Source organism: Mastigoproctus giganteus, chromosome 5 (genome assembly GCF_048544385.1).
Source record: "Mastigoproctus giganteus isolate SK-2022 chromosome 5, ASM4854438v1, whole genome shotgun sequence".
In the NCBI taxonomy this organism is placed as follows: Eukaryota; Metazoa; Arthropoda; class Arachnida; order Uropygi; family Thelyphonidae; genus Mastigoproctus; species Mastigoproctus giganteus.
Genome location: NC_143579.1, coordinates 206,196,526 through 206,216,192, shown reverse-complemented (window position 1 = coordinate 206,216,192; position 19,667 = coordinate 206,196,526). Strand labels below are relative to the sequence as shown.

Sequence of the window (19,667 nt, the reverse complement as noted above, 5' to 3'; positions counted from 1 at the left end):
TTTTACAAAACTTAAATTAATGAGCTCACTCTACAGAACTTAACACCATGAAAACCTACTATGTACGAACACCTATGCTCAGATAATTCAACCCCTATAAGACCAGACATTCCACGAACTCAGCTGCATAAGCCCACACAGTTTCAGAGAACTAATTCATGAAAAGAATTAAGTGCACATGCACAAAATATTTTTATGTATGATTTTATATGCTAGCAATGTTTACCCAGACAGTGGTACTACCAACTGCTAATACAGTGGTGCTTTGTTTGACAGACCAAAAATTATATGTATACTGTATGGGCTCTGCAGAACTGTTACGTATGGGCTTTTCGTGGTTTTGAAGACATAATCACTTGTCATTTTATAATAGTTAAATGTGTTGAGCTTTTTTACACTTATTATTTACAATGAAATAAAACTTCAACATGAATTCATTAATCCTATCCACTGTCAAGTTTATACAATCATTAAGCATGTGAAAATTCCAAGTTATGCAGCTCAGTAAATAGAGCTTTATATTATGCATCATGCAAATCATAATTTCAATTGGAAGTTTCCTTACACACACATGACACACACACCACTTCCTTAGATTCAATACATTTATTCACAATTTGATACAAGATTACTAATGATGGAGTCAAATTGCTCCAGAAGTGACCACAACAGTGCCTTCAAATTTTTAATGAATAACAGATTTGCCTTTTTGTGATATCATTCAATTAAACATGACCTGGTAATTTTAGACTAGCTTGTGGATAAACAACATTGAAGACAGAAAAACATAAGACAAGGTAGCATTATTTTCTCAAACTGAAAGTATGTAAAGGGTCTTACAAGCATAAAAAAAAAGTGGCATTACTGTAACCAGTAATGATAAAATAATTACATATTGCATCACCAGAGAATGTCTGATGGAAAGATACAGTGAACTAATAAGCCAACCTTCTATTTTTGAAAAATTGGCTAAAAGTAATTTCAGTGTGTGTGTGATCCTCCCGTAACTTTTCAACAATCAGAGCTCTGATCGAGTAAAGCAAGAATTCTCATTTAAAACTGTGCAATTGTAAAAAAAAAAAAAATGCTACTGTTAAATCTGTTTTTTAAAAACATTAATAGTTGCTTTACTAAGATTGCTTATTTGTATCTGACCAGATATAAGCCTGCTCATTGAATGTTATGGATAAGGATGGTTTGGGTTATAATTATAATTGGGGAGAATTCAATGGGACCAAAATGTATAATATAACTGTTGAGATGCCACATGAGTAGGCATGTGGATGATTATATCCACATGCCTACCACATTTTAGCAGTCTACATCCTAAAAATATTTTAATACAGATCAGTCTTTCTACCACAATGCATTGAAACAGCTAAAAAAGTTTTAGCTGTTTTAATGCATTCAGTTTAGACAGTAAGCAATTTATACAATAATCCCTTCCAAAACCAAACTATCCAGCAAAAACTGACAACTTTTGTAAAATTATTGAAATACACTGAACAGTTCCACTGTTAGTAAAATGCATGATCAACTATTATTTATTAAAACTTATCAGAGAAAGTACAAGAGGGGCATATCTCTTCTGTTTCTTAGTCAACTTGGTTAACACCAACGTGGAACCAATAATAGGTAATGATCATCATGTCACAAAATGGGTGGTGTCCAAGGAGATACCTGTGCTCAAAGTAAAAGCTTCAAATTTCAAGAGTAGGGATTATAGTGGATTGTGGTATTTCATAGGATAAATCGCTTCAACATTTCCTGTGATGAACTCATTGTATACAGTGAGTTCATCATGGGAAACATTGAAGGATTTTTTCCTGGAAGCTACAAATGCATTTGTTCCATTCCAGTAAGAGAAGTTCGGCAAAACAAAGATGACCAAGTGGTAACAAGAGAGGTTAAGTGTTTAATTAGGATAATTATAAACTACTGCAAGATACTGACTTATGTGAGGATTATAAAAATATATGTAACAAAACTAGTAACATACAGAGCCAAAATGGAGACAGTTCTATTTGTATGTGAATTCACTTGACTGAAGTGGGGGGGGGGGACACAAAAAAAAGGCAATAAGTGGCACATGAGTTGAATGCATAAGATAAAACTACTGAACCTGAGAAAATATAAGGACTCGGGCATAAGTCCTGTTATACTACTTGCAAAAAAAAAAGATTGTCCAGGAGCCTGATGATGAGTGCATCATCAGGCTGCAGGACAATCATCCTGGAGAATCGATGAATCCAATCCAGGTCCATTTCAACAGGAATAGTAATGAATAGTATCTATGAAAGAAACTACTCTTAACAAGCCCAGGGCTTCCTCTTCTTACACCCACAGCATGAACCAATAGTGGGTAATAACCAAACGAGCTCAGGAAGGGGAAGCCTTGCCTGAACAATATAATTAATTAAGACAAGAATCAAAGCAATGGGATATAAGAAACAACTTCTACCTTGACTTCAGTGAAGCTTTTGACAGTTCCCCATGAAATGTTAAATAAACTGGAACAAATTGGGATTACTGGTAAGGTCCTTTGGTGGATTAAAAGCTGACTAAAAGACGGGAGACACTGAGTGTAACAAACATGGTACCAATGCTGATTATAAGTCCCTCAGGGACAGTGTTGGGATCTCTTCTGTTTCTTAGCTTCCTTAATGATATTGATGGGAAAGTGCAGGAGAAGTTGCCAAAGTCTGCCACTGATTTAATAGGAGAGGATAGTTAATGGCTAGAAACAGGAATTTTGTCAGCTGTCCAGTCCCTCCAATAATGAGTTCTTCCTAGAATTTATTCAAACCATCCACTTCCACAACAGATGAAAGGTTGTTCTAACAACCAACCATCTCTGCTGGCAAGATGACTGAGTGTTAGAACAAGAGAAAGGATTCCATCGGCACTGGATTCACTCACTCTGTTCAAAGCCTTAAAGAGCTCAATCAGATCTCCTCACATGTTAATAGTCATTGCAATTTGCAGAACTGAAGGCTTTACTAGATGAGAGCAACTTTTTTTCCCCTACACCAGGGGTGGCCAACGAGTCGATCGCAGCTTTAATTTCGGTCAATCACGACGAATTTTAATATAGTCATCCCTTGATTTGCGTGGTCAGGTATACTACCAAAATTTTATATTGTGCAGCGGGTTTCGTTACCTGTGCATTATTTTATTTATTTGTGTGTGTGTGTGTGTGTGTGTGTGTGTGTGTGTGTGTGTGTGTGTGTGTGTGTGTGTATATTTTTTTTTTTTTTATGAAGCTTCAAAAATAGGAATGAAGAGCAGATTTTGAAAATTTATTTTTGATTTTTTTTTTGCATGATTGAAGATTTCATTGAAGGAAAAACAAATTTCACCATAATAACATAAAATACCACAGAATTCCAGCTGTCAGTATTATTACAAATGCAATAAGATTGAGTTTACTACCCGTTTATAATTAGATTGCACTAACAGAAAAGCCCAATAAACCAGAAAGTGCAAATTGATTTTATTGTTTTATGGTCATGACCTCCAGAAATAGCTTTAGATAAATATCAACAAAGGCATTCAAAACTGATTCTTATAAGGATATAACTAAACAGAGCAATAAATGGTGGTGTGTTTGTCTGGTTATTTTGGAAACAACTTCTTCATTTGGGAATTCTCTTCATCAATTATTCTACGTTAGCTGTTCATACAGAATATTTTTCAGGTTCGCACAAGTGTTTTAATTGGTAAGCAGCTTTTACTGATTTAAGGCTCTTGTTTAATAACTCGACAGTACTTATATATGTTAATTTAATACCTTCTGATTTAAAATGAATACTACGAGAAAAAAAAAAAAAAGTTGTTTAATTTGCAATGCTTCCTTGACTATACTCAAAAAAGGAAATTTAGAAAGGCACTTCAACGCATTCCATGGTAAATACCAATTGGATTTTCCACCAAATTGTGATCTTAATAAAAATAAATTAGAACTTAAATCCAGATTATTTGTGCAACAAAATTTCTTCATGACACATAATTTACAATCTAAAGCAGTAACTGTAGCATCATTTAAAGTGAGTCATCTTGCAAAAAAATGAAAATCATTTTCTGATGGTCAATTCATCAAAGACACATTTTTAGAAATAACAGATTCTCTTTTTGAAAATTTTAAGAACAAAAATGAAATTGAAAGTGCCCTTCAAGATCTGCAATTATCTCGAAATATTGTGATGCGATGCATCAAAAAAATGAGTAAAAATGTGAGCAAACAATTGCGTACTGATATTACTAATTGTGTGTCCTTTTCCTTTACAACTGGGTGAATCTACAGATGTCAGTGATACAGCTCAGTTGCTCGTTTTTATTCGAGTGGTTTTCGATGATTCTGCCACTAGAGAAGAGCCGCTGGGTATGGTTTCATTAAAAGAACTAGAGCTCTTGATATCTTTAATGCATTCAAACATTTTATTGAAAAAATTAAATCACCACTATTTAAGCTCTTATTAGTAACAACAGATGGAGCTAAAGCAATGATGGGGCATCTTAACAGATTCACTGCATTGTGCCAAAAGGATGATGCATTCCCAGCTTTTTTGAGTTCCCACTGTATCATCTACCAACAAGTGTTAGCCAGCAAAAGATTAAATACTAAAAGTATTATGGACATCACTTTCAAAACCATGAATTCCATCAGAGGACAATCTCTTCAAAGGAGAGATGATTATCAGCAGCTACAAGATAGTGGTTGTGTGATCTAGCTTTTTTTTGGCAGATTTTACAAGTAAATTAAGTGATCTGAATTTGGAATTACAAGGAAAAAATAAAAATGTGGGTGACACGATAGTAGTATTTCTGCATATAAATATAAATTTTTGGCAATGGCTAAGGATCTCAAAGAAAAAATATTCGACCATTTTGCAAATATGCAAGATCATTTACAAAAATATCCTGTTTTTTGAATTTAATAGTGAGAAATATGTTTCTGAAATTGAGAATGTTGTAGACGATTTGGAAACCAGATTCAGTGATTTTAAAACAACTGAAGACATTGTTCAATATATTTCTTATCCATTAAATGTTAACTTAGTTCGAAACAAATTGCAGAAAAGGAAAAAAAAAGTCGCTGCGATTTTTCACATGGAGAAAATATTACCTGAAAATGAAATTATTACAATGCAAAACGATATCTTCTTAAAAGCCAGATCATCAGAAAGAGTTTTGGAAATATGTTTGCTGAGAAAAATATCCAAATGTCAAAAAATGCGGCGAACTTTTAAATTCCTGCTTTGGTTACACATATCTATGTAAATCAGCCTTTTTGTATTTGAAACAAACGAAGAATTGCTGTGCTCTTACGGACTTGCATACAGAAGATTCTATACAGTTAGTCTTATCACAGTATATCCCCGATTTTGAAAGCTTGGCAGGTGACATGAAGACAAACTTCGCATAAATTAATTTTAAATACGTATGAATTTAAAATAAGAATTCTGAATTGTAAAATTTATAAACATTTTTCAACATGTGTTGATTAACTTTTTTAACCTTGTACAATGGAATTTTTGAGATGGTAGATCGCGGTGCATTTTGAAGGAAAAAAGTAGATCGCATCACAGACGTAGCCGTGTGGTCAGGAGCGAGAGTGCTATAGCACACGTTCCTTGAGTAGACCGGGGTTCCAGCCCGTGACTACTAAATATGATAAATATTTGTATTGACAATTTATTGTAAACTCTACTGACTTGGTTGTTGTGCTGGAGTATAAACAGAAAATTTATTTAAATTAAGTTGGCCCCCCCCTGCTCTACACCAACCTGGTTTCCCTTCTCTGCACCTGTTCCAGCAGGTCTACATCCTTTCTAAAGTGAGGCCCTCCCAGACTGTATTCAGTACTCAAGATGTAGCCTAACCACTGGAAAAATTGATATACAAGGCTTGCCATGGACATTCTTCCAGGTATGAGAGGTTAGGACTTGCTACATCAGAGTCTGTCTTATTTCTGTCTGCAAGTTTTTCACTTCTAAATTGATAGATTTAGCATCACAAGGAATTGAAGAAGATAGTTTTTTGGAAGTTCGTCTTTTTTCATAATGAGGGATAAATTCCTTTACAATATTGAATGACAATTTTAAATAAACATAATAAGCAACTGTCACTGCACGATACATGATAAAATACTGACACAGAAGTAAAAGAAAGAAAAGCGAGAAAAGTGACATGATTGACAAACTTTGAATATCAACAGTTTACTCCACATTTTAATATATTCAGCTAATTGTAGTATGATCACAAACCATCGCATAATGCTACAACTTTCTTTAAATTAACTAAGCTTCAACTGAATTCTTTTGATGAAAAAGAAAGCTGTAAAGACATGTAAATTAATCTTAAGGTAGAGATGAAATAATTAAACCATTTGATCAACATGATACATGCAAAGAAAATGGGGGGAAGGATGCACAAAACACTCAGTGCTGTTTGTTGTATTATCTCTGGCTTGTGACCTCCTCTGACCGTGTGGTCGTGGTGGAGTATAAACAGAAAATTTATTATTATTTATTCAAATTCTCATAAGTTCCTGGTCAAAAAAAGATACAGTGAATATTATATATGTGACACACACACCTGTTTGAAAATTGTACTAAATGGAAATGTGATAAATACCTGTACTGAATTCCAAAAAAGTATTAAATACAAAAGTCTGGCAAACCCAATTAAAATAATGTCAAATTAGGGTTGAAAAAGCAATCTGTAAAAAGCTTTATAGATAAGGGTGGTAATGGCCCTTAGTATCTTTGCAATCAGTTCCAAGTTTATTTCATGTGAACTGCAAAGAAGACATTTCTCTTTGGCCACAAAGTTAACTGCATATAATTTGAAGGAATGATGACCACTGCTGAGAGAGGAGGATGGATTTGATTCAAAAATGTTTGAGTTCATAGGAAACATCAAAGATTCCAATTATGGAAGTATCACTGAAATGTGTTCAATAAATTTAAACAATTAGGATAGTTTGAAGCACTCCAACAGACTTCTTTAGGAAAATCTTTGTTTCATGAGTGAGGAAAATGGTAGGAAATCTCACTAATTCATCTACCCTAGGGTGGGCAATTCCAAGTTATAAAGGCGATACCAGAGAAGGCTGAATGTGAACATCATGGCAGATTACCGTTACTCTTAGTAAACAAGCAACTGTCATAATGCATAAAATAAATTGCAAAACATTCACCTAAGACACAGACATACAACCCTATAAATATTCTTTATTTCTTCACTCTGAATTATGTGCATCTCATAAATAAGTACACACTATTTTTGTAAATTAAATAAAATTTACAAAATAAGGAAATGTATTTTTCCTTTCTCAATTTGTGAAAAAAAACTCTACACAACACAAAAGTCAATTCTGTAAAGCAGCGATTTCCAAATTTCCAAAAATCAAAATATACATATAATAAAAACTAAAAAAAAATAAAATAAAAATAAATAAATAATAATAAAAAAAAAAAAAAATTAAAAAAAAAATATATATATATTTTTTAATGAAAACCCCAAAACACGAGAGATATTAGAACCTATAGTACTTAGTACCGTTCTTGGGTTGGAGGTTGAGAAGACGAAAGATGATATTAGACTTGAACTTCTGTAGACTATAATTTTCAGGAAACATGTAAGAAGGAAGGTTGATCTATAAAACAGCAGTTGAATGAATAAATGAGGAAGATGAAAAGTTGGTTCTGTGAGTTTTAAATTGGATGGTAAATGTATGTTGGCCAGTGGCAGCATGTGTTCGGACTGTTTTGAAAGAGAGAGCAGGAATTATAGAAGCCAATTCAGAAGAGCAGTGCCCATCGAAGTATCTGTAGAAAAGGCAGCAGCAGAAATAGTCTGTCTATAAGACAGCGAGTGGAAAGACTCTGTTAGAGATGAATCATTAATTAACCTAACTGCCCTCTTCTGAATGGAATCTAGAAGACAGAGGTTTTGGGGGCACTGCCCCAGATATGGGAACAATATTCCATGGTAGGCAGATTTGCAACTTGTACAGAGAACAGTTTAGAAGAAAAGTAACGCCGAGAGTGAAAGAGTAAACAAAGTTTTTTAGATGCAGAGGAAGCAATATTTGTAATGTACTTATGCCAAGAGAGATTAGAAGTCAGGTTAATACCCAAAAGAGATATATGATCTTGCCTAGGAATCCGAGTATCATTGAAAATAAGCATAGGGGCAGAAGAATTTTTTTTTTTTTTTGCAAGATGCAAGACAGGACAGTTTTAGAAGGATTGAAATCAACGAAGTTGTCTTTACCCCACAGGAAAATTACCTGGGGATCGGCATTTAAGGAATTGGTAGCTGATATTAGAGAAGTTGAAGCTGATTGAGCAAGGCAAGGTTTCTCAAAATGGAAAGTTGAATGCAATGTGCTATCATCAGCAAAACTATGGATAGGATTTCCAGTCAGTGGAATAAGGTCATTAATATACAAGAGGAAAAAGTGGGGGAAAGAACTGAACCTTGGGGGACACCGGCATTAGTGGAGAAGTTAGAAGACAGAGCCATCTACCATCACCCTCAGTGAGTGATCAGAGAGAAAACTGGATAACCAATTATAAAAAAACAGTTGGAAAACCATAAGATGGAAGCTTGTTAAGAAGACCTTTATGCCAAACACGATCAAAATCCTTTGAAATGTCATGCTTGTTTTTCACCAAAAACTTTTCCACCTAATTTGTCCATAAATGGGTAACATAAGCCAGAATATCATCAGTGGATCGACACCGACGGAATCCATACTGGCGATCATTGATCAGACAGAAAGTTTCTAAGTATTTTAAGAGTCGGTAGTTAATTGATTTCTCCTTTTCTTTAGAAAGAGTAGAAGTAATTGCAATGGAACGCTAATTAGATGGAAGGGATTTGTCACCCTTTTTAGGAACTGGCAGGATATGGGCAAATTTCCAAGCAGAAGGAAAACCCTTTTGGAATAAGAAAGTGAAAAAAAGGTGGCAAAGAACAGGGGTAAGTTTAGCCCAAGTGAGTGTTGACAGAGATGGGCAAAAGTTGCAGCCAATAGCTTTGGTGAGAGACCATAATGCTCGGCTACCATTAGGTCAAGAAGCAAGTTTTCTACTCTTAGCCCAGCAATTTCCAAACTGGGAGGTGCAGACTAGTGCAAAAGGAGGTGCGAAAAGTTTAACGGAAATGTAATTTTCATAACATAACATTAAATTTTATAACCTATTTTTTAAAGCATTTACCACCACCTATCTCACTCTAACTTTAATATAAACACTAGATAAACATTTGGAAAAAATATATTATATTTTGCTGAAATGGATTGATTAATTATAATTGATATGATGTAATGTAATATATATAATTCAGTGCGTACTATGTATGACATATATAGGTAGATTGCATAATATAGCATTAGCTGCATGGTTGAAAATATGGTTTCAGCGGTGTGCAATTATGTTTTTTATTGTTTTTGGCGTGATTACTTACTGATAATAATCGTTAGTAATTTAGAACTACGGTTAGAACGTAATTACTATGAAATAATTATTGTATTAACATTAAAAATAAGAAATTGCACATTTATAGATGCTTTACTTCAAGAGAGGCACCGGGAAAATTTTACAAGTCAAGGGAGGCGTGGGATCAGACAGTTTGAGAACCGCTGTCTTAGCCTGTTCAAAATCTAGTTTGGACTGATTAATAACTGCTTTACAGTTGTTACGAACTTTGGTGTAGGCGGTAAATGAAACTGAAGAATTGAAAACAAGCCAATTACGATATGCAACATTCTTCTCTTGAACAGCCTTAGCACATTTATTGGAAAACAAAGGTTTAGATAAAGGGACGAGATTTTAAGGTGGAGTGTGGGATAAAGGATTCCATTCCAACAAGAATAATTTCACTGATATGATCTGAGCAAATGCTAACATCAGAAGTTTTGAAACAGTAATCCGACCAAGGAAAAGAAGTCTCACAAGTCATCCTATTTTGCATTCTTGTAATGCCAAACAACATGAGGATGGGAATAGCCATGAAATTAAGGATCCATTAGAGAAGAGAATCACCAAGCTGTGATCTGAGGTGCCTAAAGGACCACTGACTTCGACAGTGTACTTAAAAGATCAAGTGTTGGCTGTACGGTTAGGATTGTCCGGTATTCTTGTAGGTAAATGAACTATCTGTGCAAGGTCATTAGTAATTGCAAAAGCCTCAGCATAACGACCAGCTGGGATGGTATGACTAGAAAACGGAAGCCAGCTGGAGTTGTCAATATTAAAATCACCAAGGATAATTACCTCACTGTTAGGAAAGTTGTACTGGAGAAAGTCAAAGATATCCAAGTGATTAGTGGAGTTGGGAGAACGGTAGAGACAACAGACGAATTTGACAGAATGAGGTAGAGAGATTTTAAGCCAGAGAAGATCGAAAAGAGGAGATTCTATATTACCAAGTCTTTGACAGGAAATATCGGAACGGACATATGCATAAGTACCACCTCGAGGTGAAAGGAATCATAAAGCAAATAATTTGTGCAAGTGAGATGAGCAGTAGTTGAATCAACTGATAACTGAGATTCTGTCAGAAAAAGTACGTGGGGGTTGGCAAACTGCAAGTGGAAATGGACATCGTTGAGATTAGAATTGATACCACGTATATTTGTGAAATGAACTAGGAAGTGTTTGGGAGGTTTAGATATTTTCGCAGATAAGCTTACTCTATTAGTTTGAAAATTCATGGTGTAATCAATAGTAAGAAAAAGTGGGAGGGACATGCTGTATGAAGTAATGAAATTTTTGGATATGGCATACACATGGTAAGAATATACCCAGATCCTTGACATAACATGGCCTGGACAATGCCCCCTGCATATACACTACTCGGACTCCCTATAGTCACTATCAGACAGTAGAGGTAGCAAGATCCAGAAGCCACCTAAGGAGTTACCAATAGATTCAGTCCGATGTACTAAATAGCGGCCAGCCTGCGAACACAGTTTTAGAGTTGTACCCTTGAAATGTAAGGAAGATCGGATCCCGCCATGTTGTTCATCATAACCCCAAAAGTTATCAGTCAAACTGCATGATGGAAGAGATGGGAAAGGGTTGACCGGAACTTAGCTCTGGAGACTAACATGGGTTCCACCACTTCAAGCCTCCAATAAGCAAAGTACCGGTTGATGAGAGTCATCTACCACCTAGTATTGCCTGGTAATACAGAGGAGCTGCATTCCTCCATGTGGTGTGGATGCCACCTCAACCCCTGCTGACGTTGGTTCCACCTGGATGGTCACCCACAGTGTACTTGTGGTGTACCCAGGATTACTAACAGTCCCACCATCATGAAGGTGCAAGCAGAGGATTTGGCTGCCACAGACCATCCAGACTTAACGAAAATTGGATCCAATTGACTTGAGTATCATCGGAATATCAGTTCCATCAGCATTTTAGACTCCCAGATAGCAAGTACAGCTTGTCTGGCATATCTGAGAGATATGTCTGTGACAACCTCAAGGACCAAACACTTCAGCTAAATAGAAGGATGACGCTGTTTAAAGAAACCAGTTCTAAAATAATTGGCTCAGTGGTACTAACTTGTACTCTCAAATCAGGTTCTACGTTTAACTTAATCCCGTATTTCGATTTTGTGTATAAGAGTTTTTTGTGTACAAGTATTAAATCTTTGAGTCGCTTCAGGCTGCAAGTCACAGAATAACTCTGCAAGCTGTGTTTTCTATTAGCCGACTGAACCAAGGATTCATACACAAAAGTGCAAATGTGCACTAGTGGTGGGGATTGAATGCACTATGTTAGGGAAGCGACTTGTATACATACTAATCGTATTGAAAATAAGTAATGTTCTATAATAATAATAATACTAATAGAATGACGAAACTCTTCATTCTATTAGTATATTTTTAGGAAAATACATATTACTTGATACCTTCTGAACATTTCAGGGACACTGGAACTGGTCTACAGACCTCAGTTTGGGAAACACTTTTGTACACAATAGAGTGTACAAAAGTGTTTGTACACAAACACAAACTCAGAAAAAGCAGAATAGCAACCCCAGCCCACTTTCAATTTTTAGGGATGTGTAATTAATTCCCCACTGTAATTTCATTTCTATTCACTGAACTATTTTGTATCATAATTTGCAAAATTGTTATTCTCATAGGATCACCAACTAAATGATGCTGTTTAAAGATGTTTTCAAAGGGCAACAAGACTGGTGAAGGGAACAAAGGGGTGCTCTTACCAAGAAAGGCTTAAGTTCTGCAAACTGCAGCACCTGGAGAATAAGCACCTGAGAGGTGATCTGACTGAGGTGTATAAAGCCTTGAATGGGTTGAGCAAGCTGAATGAGATTCTTCGTCTTGCTCAGACTAAGAACCTGAGGGGGGGCACAGTTTCAAATTGAGGAAAGATAGTTGTAGAATAGATGTGCCGAAATTTGCCTTTAGCCAGCAGGTAGTTGAATGGTGGAACAGGGTTTCCATCTTTTGTTGTGGAAGCTAATAGCCTAAATAAATTTAAGGCTGAGCTGATCAGGCATTTGGAACGAATAGAGGGATGAAATGGGGGGGAGACTGGCTGATGCTGAATAAGCTTGCTTTCTTGTATCGTATGCCTCTACTAATGCTAAATAAACACTGCAATTAAAATTACACTCCATTTCTTCATTTATGAAGTCATCAATGGCTTCATTGACAGTCTGAATCTTCTCTTCTAAAGAAAAGGGTAAAAAAAAAATTACCTTTTTTCTTGTATGCTGATTAACCCTTATTATATGAAGAATTTCATTCGTGGGGGAAAAAAAAAAAACCCTCAGGATATCTCTTTACCATTACACAATGAAGAACCATTTTAAGAATTACAATGCTTTTTCAGCAACACTGAAATCTTGCAAAAATATTCATTGTTTCTGCTACAATTCAGAAGTTTGCTAAATTTCATGATTGGTTATTTATTTTAAAATTCTTCTTATTAGAAAAGGACATTCAAGCAGAAGGCAGTAAAGCACCTGGGGACCTTCATGACCTCAGCTAGCCTGTTATGTTATAATAACACGAGTGCAGTATAGGGGGTTAAGTAAAACATGCTTAGAACCGTTCTGTATACAAATTATATCATATTGCCAGTTTCACTGTATTTAGACAATAAGACAATAATTATGTAACAAAGTTTAAAAGCAAATGCAATTACCTTGAGGACTGCCAGCTAGAAAGGGTTTGTTTTGTGAAATTCCTTTAGTTCCTCCACTGCCACTTCCTGAAATTGTTCCTCTGATTAGATGATCACCTGAAGCACCAGCCTGCAAGATTCCTCCTTTTACAATAGGTCGACCCTGTCCTGGAACAACAATCGCAGGGGCAGTATTTATAGGTTGGCCATGAGAACGTGAATGGGTTAGAGCTCCTTGACCATGAACTGCTCTGGGTCCAACAGCAGAACACATGGTGGTTGTAGTACTATTAGGAATAGAAAGGCCAGGGCTTGTTTGATTGGGACTAGATATGCTATTCATTTGAGATACACAGACAGATGTTCCTGAATTACTCCGCATTACATTATTTCCACAGAGTGTAGTTTCTAAACCTTTATCTTCTGGGGAACCTGTGAAAATAATTCAACTGCTATATCTCTTCAGGACTAAAGATGCTATCATTTTAGGCATATGCATTTAATCAATAAAATTTTCCTAAGAATATATTCTTGAATGAATTCAACTAGGTATGTCTGAACTGATTCTACCCACAAACTTTGCAAGTACAGCTCTATAAAGTAATTTGATAATGAAACAGCTTGAAGTTTTAAATAAAATTTGTCAATTGGTTTTATATAAGTATTGTAAAATGTGATTTAAGTTTGTATTCTAATAATATATCAGCAAAAAATTATTAGTGAAAATTTTAAATAAGAAATCTCCCTTTTCTTGACAAACACCTGTGACAATATATCAAACCAATATTCGCTAATTCTTGAAACAGTTAACTCAAAAAAAGCAATATCCCACAAATCAGTTACAGTAACCTTCAATTATAACATTTCTATTTACAGTGCTCTCCCCTTTTCATGCTCTTTTCTTGTTGTTACTCAATTCTATGAAGCCCCATGAATTTTTTAAATGCCCAAAGTGCTGTTTAAAGCACTTTCTTGCTCATATTGATTTTTTTTAAGGTACACCAAGAGGAAAACTGCTTATAACCCTACCACCCCATTTTATTTATGAGAAAGAGATAGACTAAATTTCAGGAACTGTTTATGGTACACTATTTCGTGTACTCTTTACAACTCAACGTTTGGTCCTTTATTGCAGCATTTGCACTTTTTTTTTTTTTTAAATTAAAAATTGATTCTTGGTGCATGTACAGGTTTTTAACTTGAATATGAAAAAAACTGCCAAAAAAAAGGAGGTCCTGCATACCTATGGCCAGTCCCCTAGAAAGCACTATAACAGGAGTTTACTGTATCTATAACTGTGTTCACTAGCAAATTTGAAAATGTAATGAATACAGTATTTTATTAAGTGCATATGCAGTTACCCATGGTTCTATCTATTTAAGTAAAATCTCACATTCAAAGGAACACAGAAAAAAAAGAACAGACAAAATTCTCAAATATCATTATAATAAGAGAATTTAACTGTAATATATAAATGATCTATTTTCTTACAAGGATAACATAACATCAGTGTAACTGCCAATGTTGAAAAACAAAGCATTATTGCTTTCATTAAAAAATGCTCATAATGATGAGGGAGAATTTTTGTTTCAAGTGGCTACTTTCCATTACATGGCCTCCTCGTCCCCTTTAAAGATTTTCAAAAGTGGAACAGAGGCTTATCATAAAAAAAAAAGTTGCAGACATTTTCACAGTGGCGATTCATGCCTCTGATGTACGGGGGTGCTGCTTCTTCAAGTTACATTAAATTGCCTTGGTTATAAGACATGTAGACATAGTTAGTAATAATAATAAGCAAGTTAAAAATACTACAAAACATTAACTGGACACTTACCATTAACAGACTTGTGTAATCTTGTAATTTTATTTAAAAAAAATCCATTCTTAAGTTTATATTTGTTGAAAATAGATTAATAACTTTTTCATTCAGGTTTGGTGCACTGTTGAAATAAGCACTACTTCCTCTGCAGTTCCTTTGACTTGTTTTGTCGCCTCTGAAAAATGCATATTGGCAACCTGCCAACTAGGCATCGACTCAACCACTGGGGCCAAAATGTGGAATTGCATAGCACACAGTTTCGCCTACAGCCAAACTTCAAAGTTGAAATATAGTATGGGTATACTATATGCGGGACCTGTTAATAAAAAGTCATTGCATTGCATTGTTTTTCACAATTTTATATAACTCCATTGACTGTATATTGAGATTTAAAAAGGTGGGGGTGCTGCAGTTTCTACCAACGAGCCACCTTGCCCTTTCACTACAGGGAGCTCTACAAAATCAAGAAACAAGCTAAGCAGGTGACACTACATACTTTCTTCAAGCTTAGAAATCCAAAGAATCTTCATATTGGCCACAAGAATCCCAGCTACCCAGCTTCAATTGGTAAATGAATCATTTTGAATTTTTTTTTCTTTTTTTTGTACTACATTCATTTTAACTTGTTATTGGTATTTTTAAATTACCATTTGTGATAATAAAAATATACACGTGTACTATACAGTATTTAGTTCTGTTACTATTATTTATATTATGTATGCAATGTCTGGGGTTAATACATCCCTGATTAACTTGTTATTGGTATTTTTAAATTACCATTTGTGATAATAAAAATATACACATGTACTATACAGTATTTAGTTCTGTTACTATTATTTATATTATGTATGCAATGTCTGAGGTTAATATATCCCTGATTTTCATCTAATGCATTTTTTCTTAATGAACTACTTTCAAGGAATTTTTCTTTATGCATCATTGTCATAAAGAAAGAAATTAGTGTATTGCATAATACACAGAACTTGAATAATGATCATAAAACAATTTAAAACATGTAACTAACGTGACTGCTGAATTATATTTAAGAAACAAAATGTTTAATATACAATGTGATACTTATTAACTGAATTCAAAATAAACAGATAATAATATATCATCTAATAATTAGCCAAGGTCTGCTGATTTTGTTGGACTTGAATGTGTTTCGGTCATCCTTCATATCTAATCAGGAGGGAGGAGACACCAACATCTCTAAGTTAAGCTCGTGAGTCCTCTCCTCATAGTAATCTATTAGAAAGAAACCATCTATGTGGCTACTGAACAAACAAGTGTGGTTTGCAAATATAGAAGTAAGCTGACCCAAATGAATAAATTAAAGGCTGAAAATTTTCCAATATTTTTGGACAAAATCTAGAAACACTGACTGGAACATTAGTCAAGGTGGGATGGGAAAATGGGGGCAGAGCCTACGGAATGATGACTGAGTCATCAGTGAAAATGGACAATAAGTTGAAGTATTCAGCTTGATGGGCAGTACAGTTTCAGGTAGACAGAAGATGGGATACAGAGCTTTTCCTAGTTTTTCATGGACAAGTTACATGATACTGGATGGGCATACCTGGGTGGAAGTGGTTGCCTTGATGACTGGAAAAAAAAAAAAAACTTTACCACAGTGCTCAAATCTACCTCTAACAACAATTGTAAAAGCAACTGCAAATATCTAAAAGATAACTCACACCGCCAAGGCAACAAAACAGTTTGGTTGCCTCCCCCATAGACTCGGGACAGCAATATGGATGGCTTGATGGTCACTATCATCATTACAATACACCGTTTCTAAAGAATTTGTATACAGGTGACCCATATTCTAGTTTAGGTACGTAAGTACATGATAGAGGCAAAGGTATGTGCAATGTCTGCACCCCAGTTGTTAGATGAAATGGTATGTCCAAACCATGCATTTTGCATATATGCCAACTTCTGACTTATTAAAATTTGCAGACAACATAACACAGAAATGTTTACCTGTATGCTTTCAAACATTATTTTACCTACGATTTTTCTGCCTGTGGATTTCTGTTAGACATCAACAATTTTGAGTTTTTCAAGGAAGATATTTCAAGAAAGAAGGAAAAGGCAGCATGAAAGGTGTAGATGTTAAGTAAAAGTTTTATTCATTACAATGGCCTTGCTTTCTAGACTTGGTTGTCCAGAGTATTTTCAACAGAAAGATGAGTTCAGTTTTTGTTTTTTTCACCTAGTTGATTATTCTCTCACACTCTGCATTGCTATGAAATGATTAAAAATGACAAGCATTATTTGGAATAATCTGCTACATTTCAAGCTTTCTTGTGCGCTCGTCAGTTCCCCAATCAACACATGCACATTATTTCATTTTTCTCCCCCCCCCATAATGTTTGAGTTTTATTGGCACATCAGCAACTATGGCTATAATGTGCCAAAACCTTGTAATAAAAAGTAAAAACTTCCCCCCCCCCATAAAAGCATCTGGTAGGTTCTCATAATAAAAGTCAAGAATCAATGCTGCACAACATCGATTGCTTCATTTATTTCTTTATCATTAACGACACCAAGAAGTACTGGAAACTTATCCACAAAAAAAAAAAAAAAAAAAAATTGCTGACAATAAAATTTATGTTATCTTGGCATTTATAAGAACATCCACCAAGGAAAAATTATTAGAGAGGATTAAGACTGATGCTATATACACTTTCTTTCAGCTTTTGTCACTACCAATATTAATGCTAATATATTTTCTGGTTTCCTCATTTGAATTCCTTTGAGGGCATCAATCACAACCCTGTTCAAGTTTTCATAAATGTCCATCAGAATACTGGGTTTGTTCTTTATTTTCTCACACTCTTTGCCTTGAGTATACACAAAGATTATCCCCTTTGGCTGTATATCTCTTTCCAGATATCTATTTGCAAATGGCACTCTTCAGTTCTTCCCTGAGCCACAACATTCCTGCAACTGTCAGCTTTTAGCTTTGCTGCTATTGTCTGAGTCATGTTTTCTGTTTATAAATTTGAGAATGCCGCTCTAAACTAAGATATATCTAAATGCAATTATACACTATAAAGTTATAAACATAATTTACTGCCTTAATAAAACCTTTCCAATATTAATTGTACTCCAACAGAACCACAAACAGGAATATGATATAGTGATATGAAAAAGGAGTATGAAATATCAACATGATTGTTATTTGGTTTTTAGGAGCATTAGCAACTAAGGCCATATTGCTCCGGGAAATGCGGTGGTCATTCCCTGACCTTTCCGCATCCGCTGTATTTGGTGGTGACAGCCTCGAACCCCGGTCTAATCAAAAAGCGTGTGCTACGCACTGCTGCTCCTTCCCACCTGGCTACAGGGGCGCCAAATATCAATATGATTAACACTGACAATGACAGACAAATTCCTCTTACTCTGACTTCCATTTTTAAGCAATTGCAGAGATCAAGTAAGAAACAATTTTGCCTACTTTATCAAACACAACTGCACTACCAATTTTAAACAAAAAGATAACAAACATCATTATTTTTAAGTATAAAATGTACACTTAGCAGAGCTCAACTGAGCCCAGTCCATAATTAGTCTCAACGCAGAATACATTACCCACTTTGGATCTTTCAAGAAGCTCAGTCTGTTTTTAAAGAGCAGTCTCCATACTTGGATTAACAGCATTTCATATGCAGTCTTACAACTGCCTTTTACAATCGGATGAGGACTTTCCTATCTCTACAGGCAAATGTTCAATAAATCATCAATATGACATTAGGTGTCTTCCTTGCTGCCTATCTACACTGCTTGGAGAACTTCATTTCTGTGCATATTATGATAATGAAATCCCTTTCTTCCTCTACTATTTTCAATTCAATACCAGTATTTTGCAATTAAAACATAGCTTCAAGATAGTCAAAAAAGGTTTCAACTATTCAGTTTCAAACCTTTTCTGAAGGAGTGCTTCTTGGTACTGATCGCTATCCACTCTTCCAAAACCCCAGGGGCTCACATCTGGTGAGTATGGGCTTGGAACACCCAGGGTCCTGAGCTGGATATCATCACTCGTCTCTTTCTTGGTGATTCCCTTCTACTCTTCTCATTCTTTCTCAGGGTAATTCAGACATCCCCCCCCCCAGCTGGTGCAGCATAAGTCACAGGCTTCCTTGTGCCATATGGCTAATAATAATAATAATCTGCAAATGTTTACATCACATGCTCTATCCCTTCATCAATGTCATATATGAAAATCAAAAACAGTGATCTCAGGAACAATAACAGTGACCACTGTTAGACCAATCTGAAGAGCAGTGCTTTTTTTTTTTTTTTTTTTTTTTGTAAAAAAAATAGGTGCCAGTACTCATTCTTTGCTATCAGGAAAAATTGAAAATTAAGCAGATATGGAAAGTACTCTAAAAATTTTATTTTTCCTGATATTGTTACTTTAGTAGAAAAGTTTTTTGGAATAAGAACAACAAATTTAGTATATTAACACAGTTTATTAAGCATAAATTTATTATTCAAGTACAGTAAACCCTCGATTTAATGGACCCCGATATAACAGACCGGACAAATTATAATACAGTAATGTACATATTAATCTCGACCATTTAATTTTTTTTTAGGTTATACAAAACTTCAGTGTTATTAATTTTTACCTATTTTCATTATTGTTTTGATAATTACCT

General features: G+C 35.0%; 1 protein-coding gene across 3 annotated transcripts in view; it reads right to left on the bottom strand.

Annotated features, from left to right (window-relative positions):
• Positions 1-19,667, bottom strand: part of LOC150086031 (uncharacterized) — a 371,398-nt gene that overhangs the window by 35,217 nt on the left and 316,514 nt on the right. For all 3 annotated transcript variants that reach the window (XM_090374340.1, XM_090374341.1, XM_090374342.1), the window contains exon 18: positions 13,197-13,607. In XM_090374340.1, the coding sequence (XP_090230466.1) occupies positions 13,197-13,607 (411 nt within the window). The remainder of the gene's footprint in view (positions 1-13,196; positions 13,608-19,667) is intronic.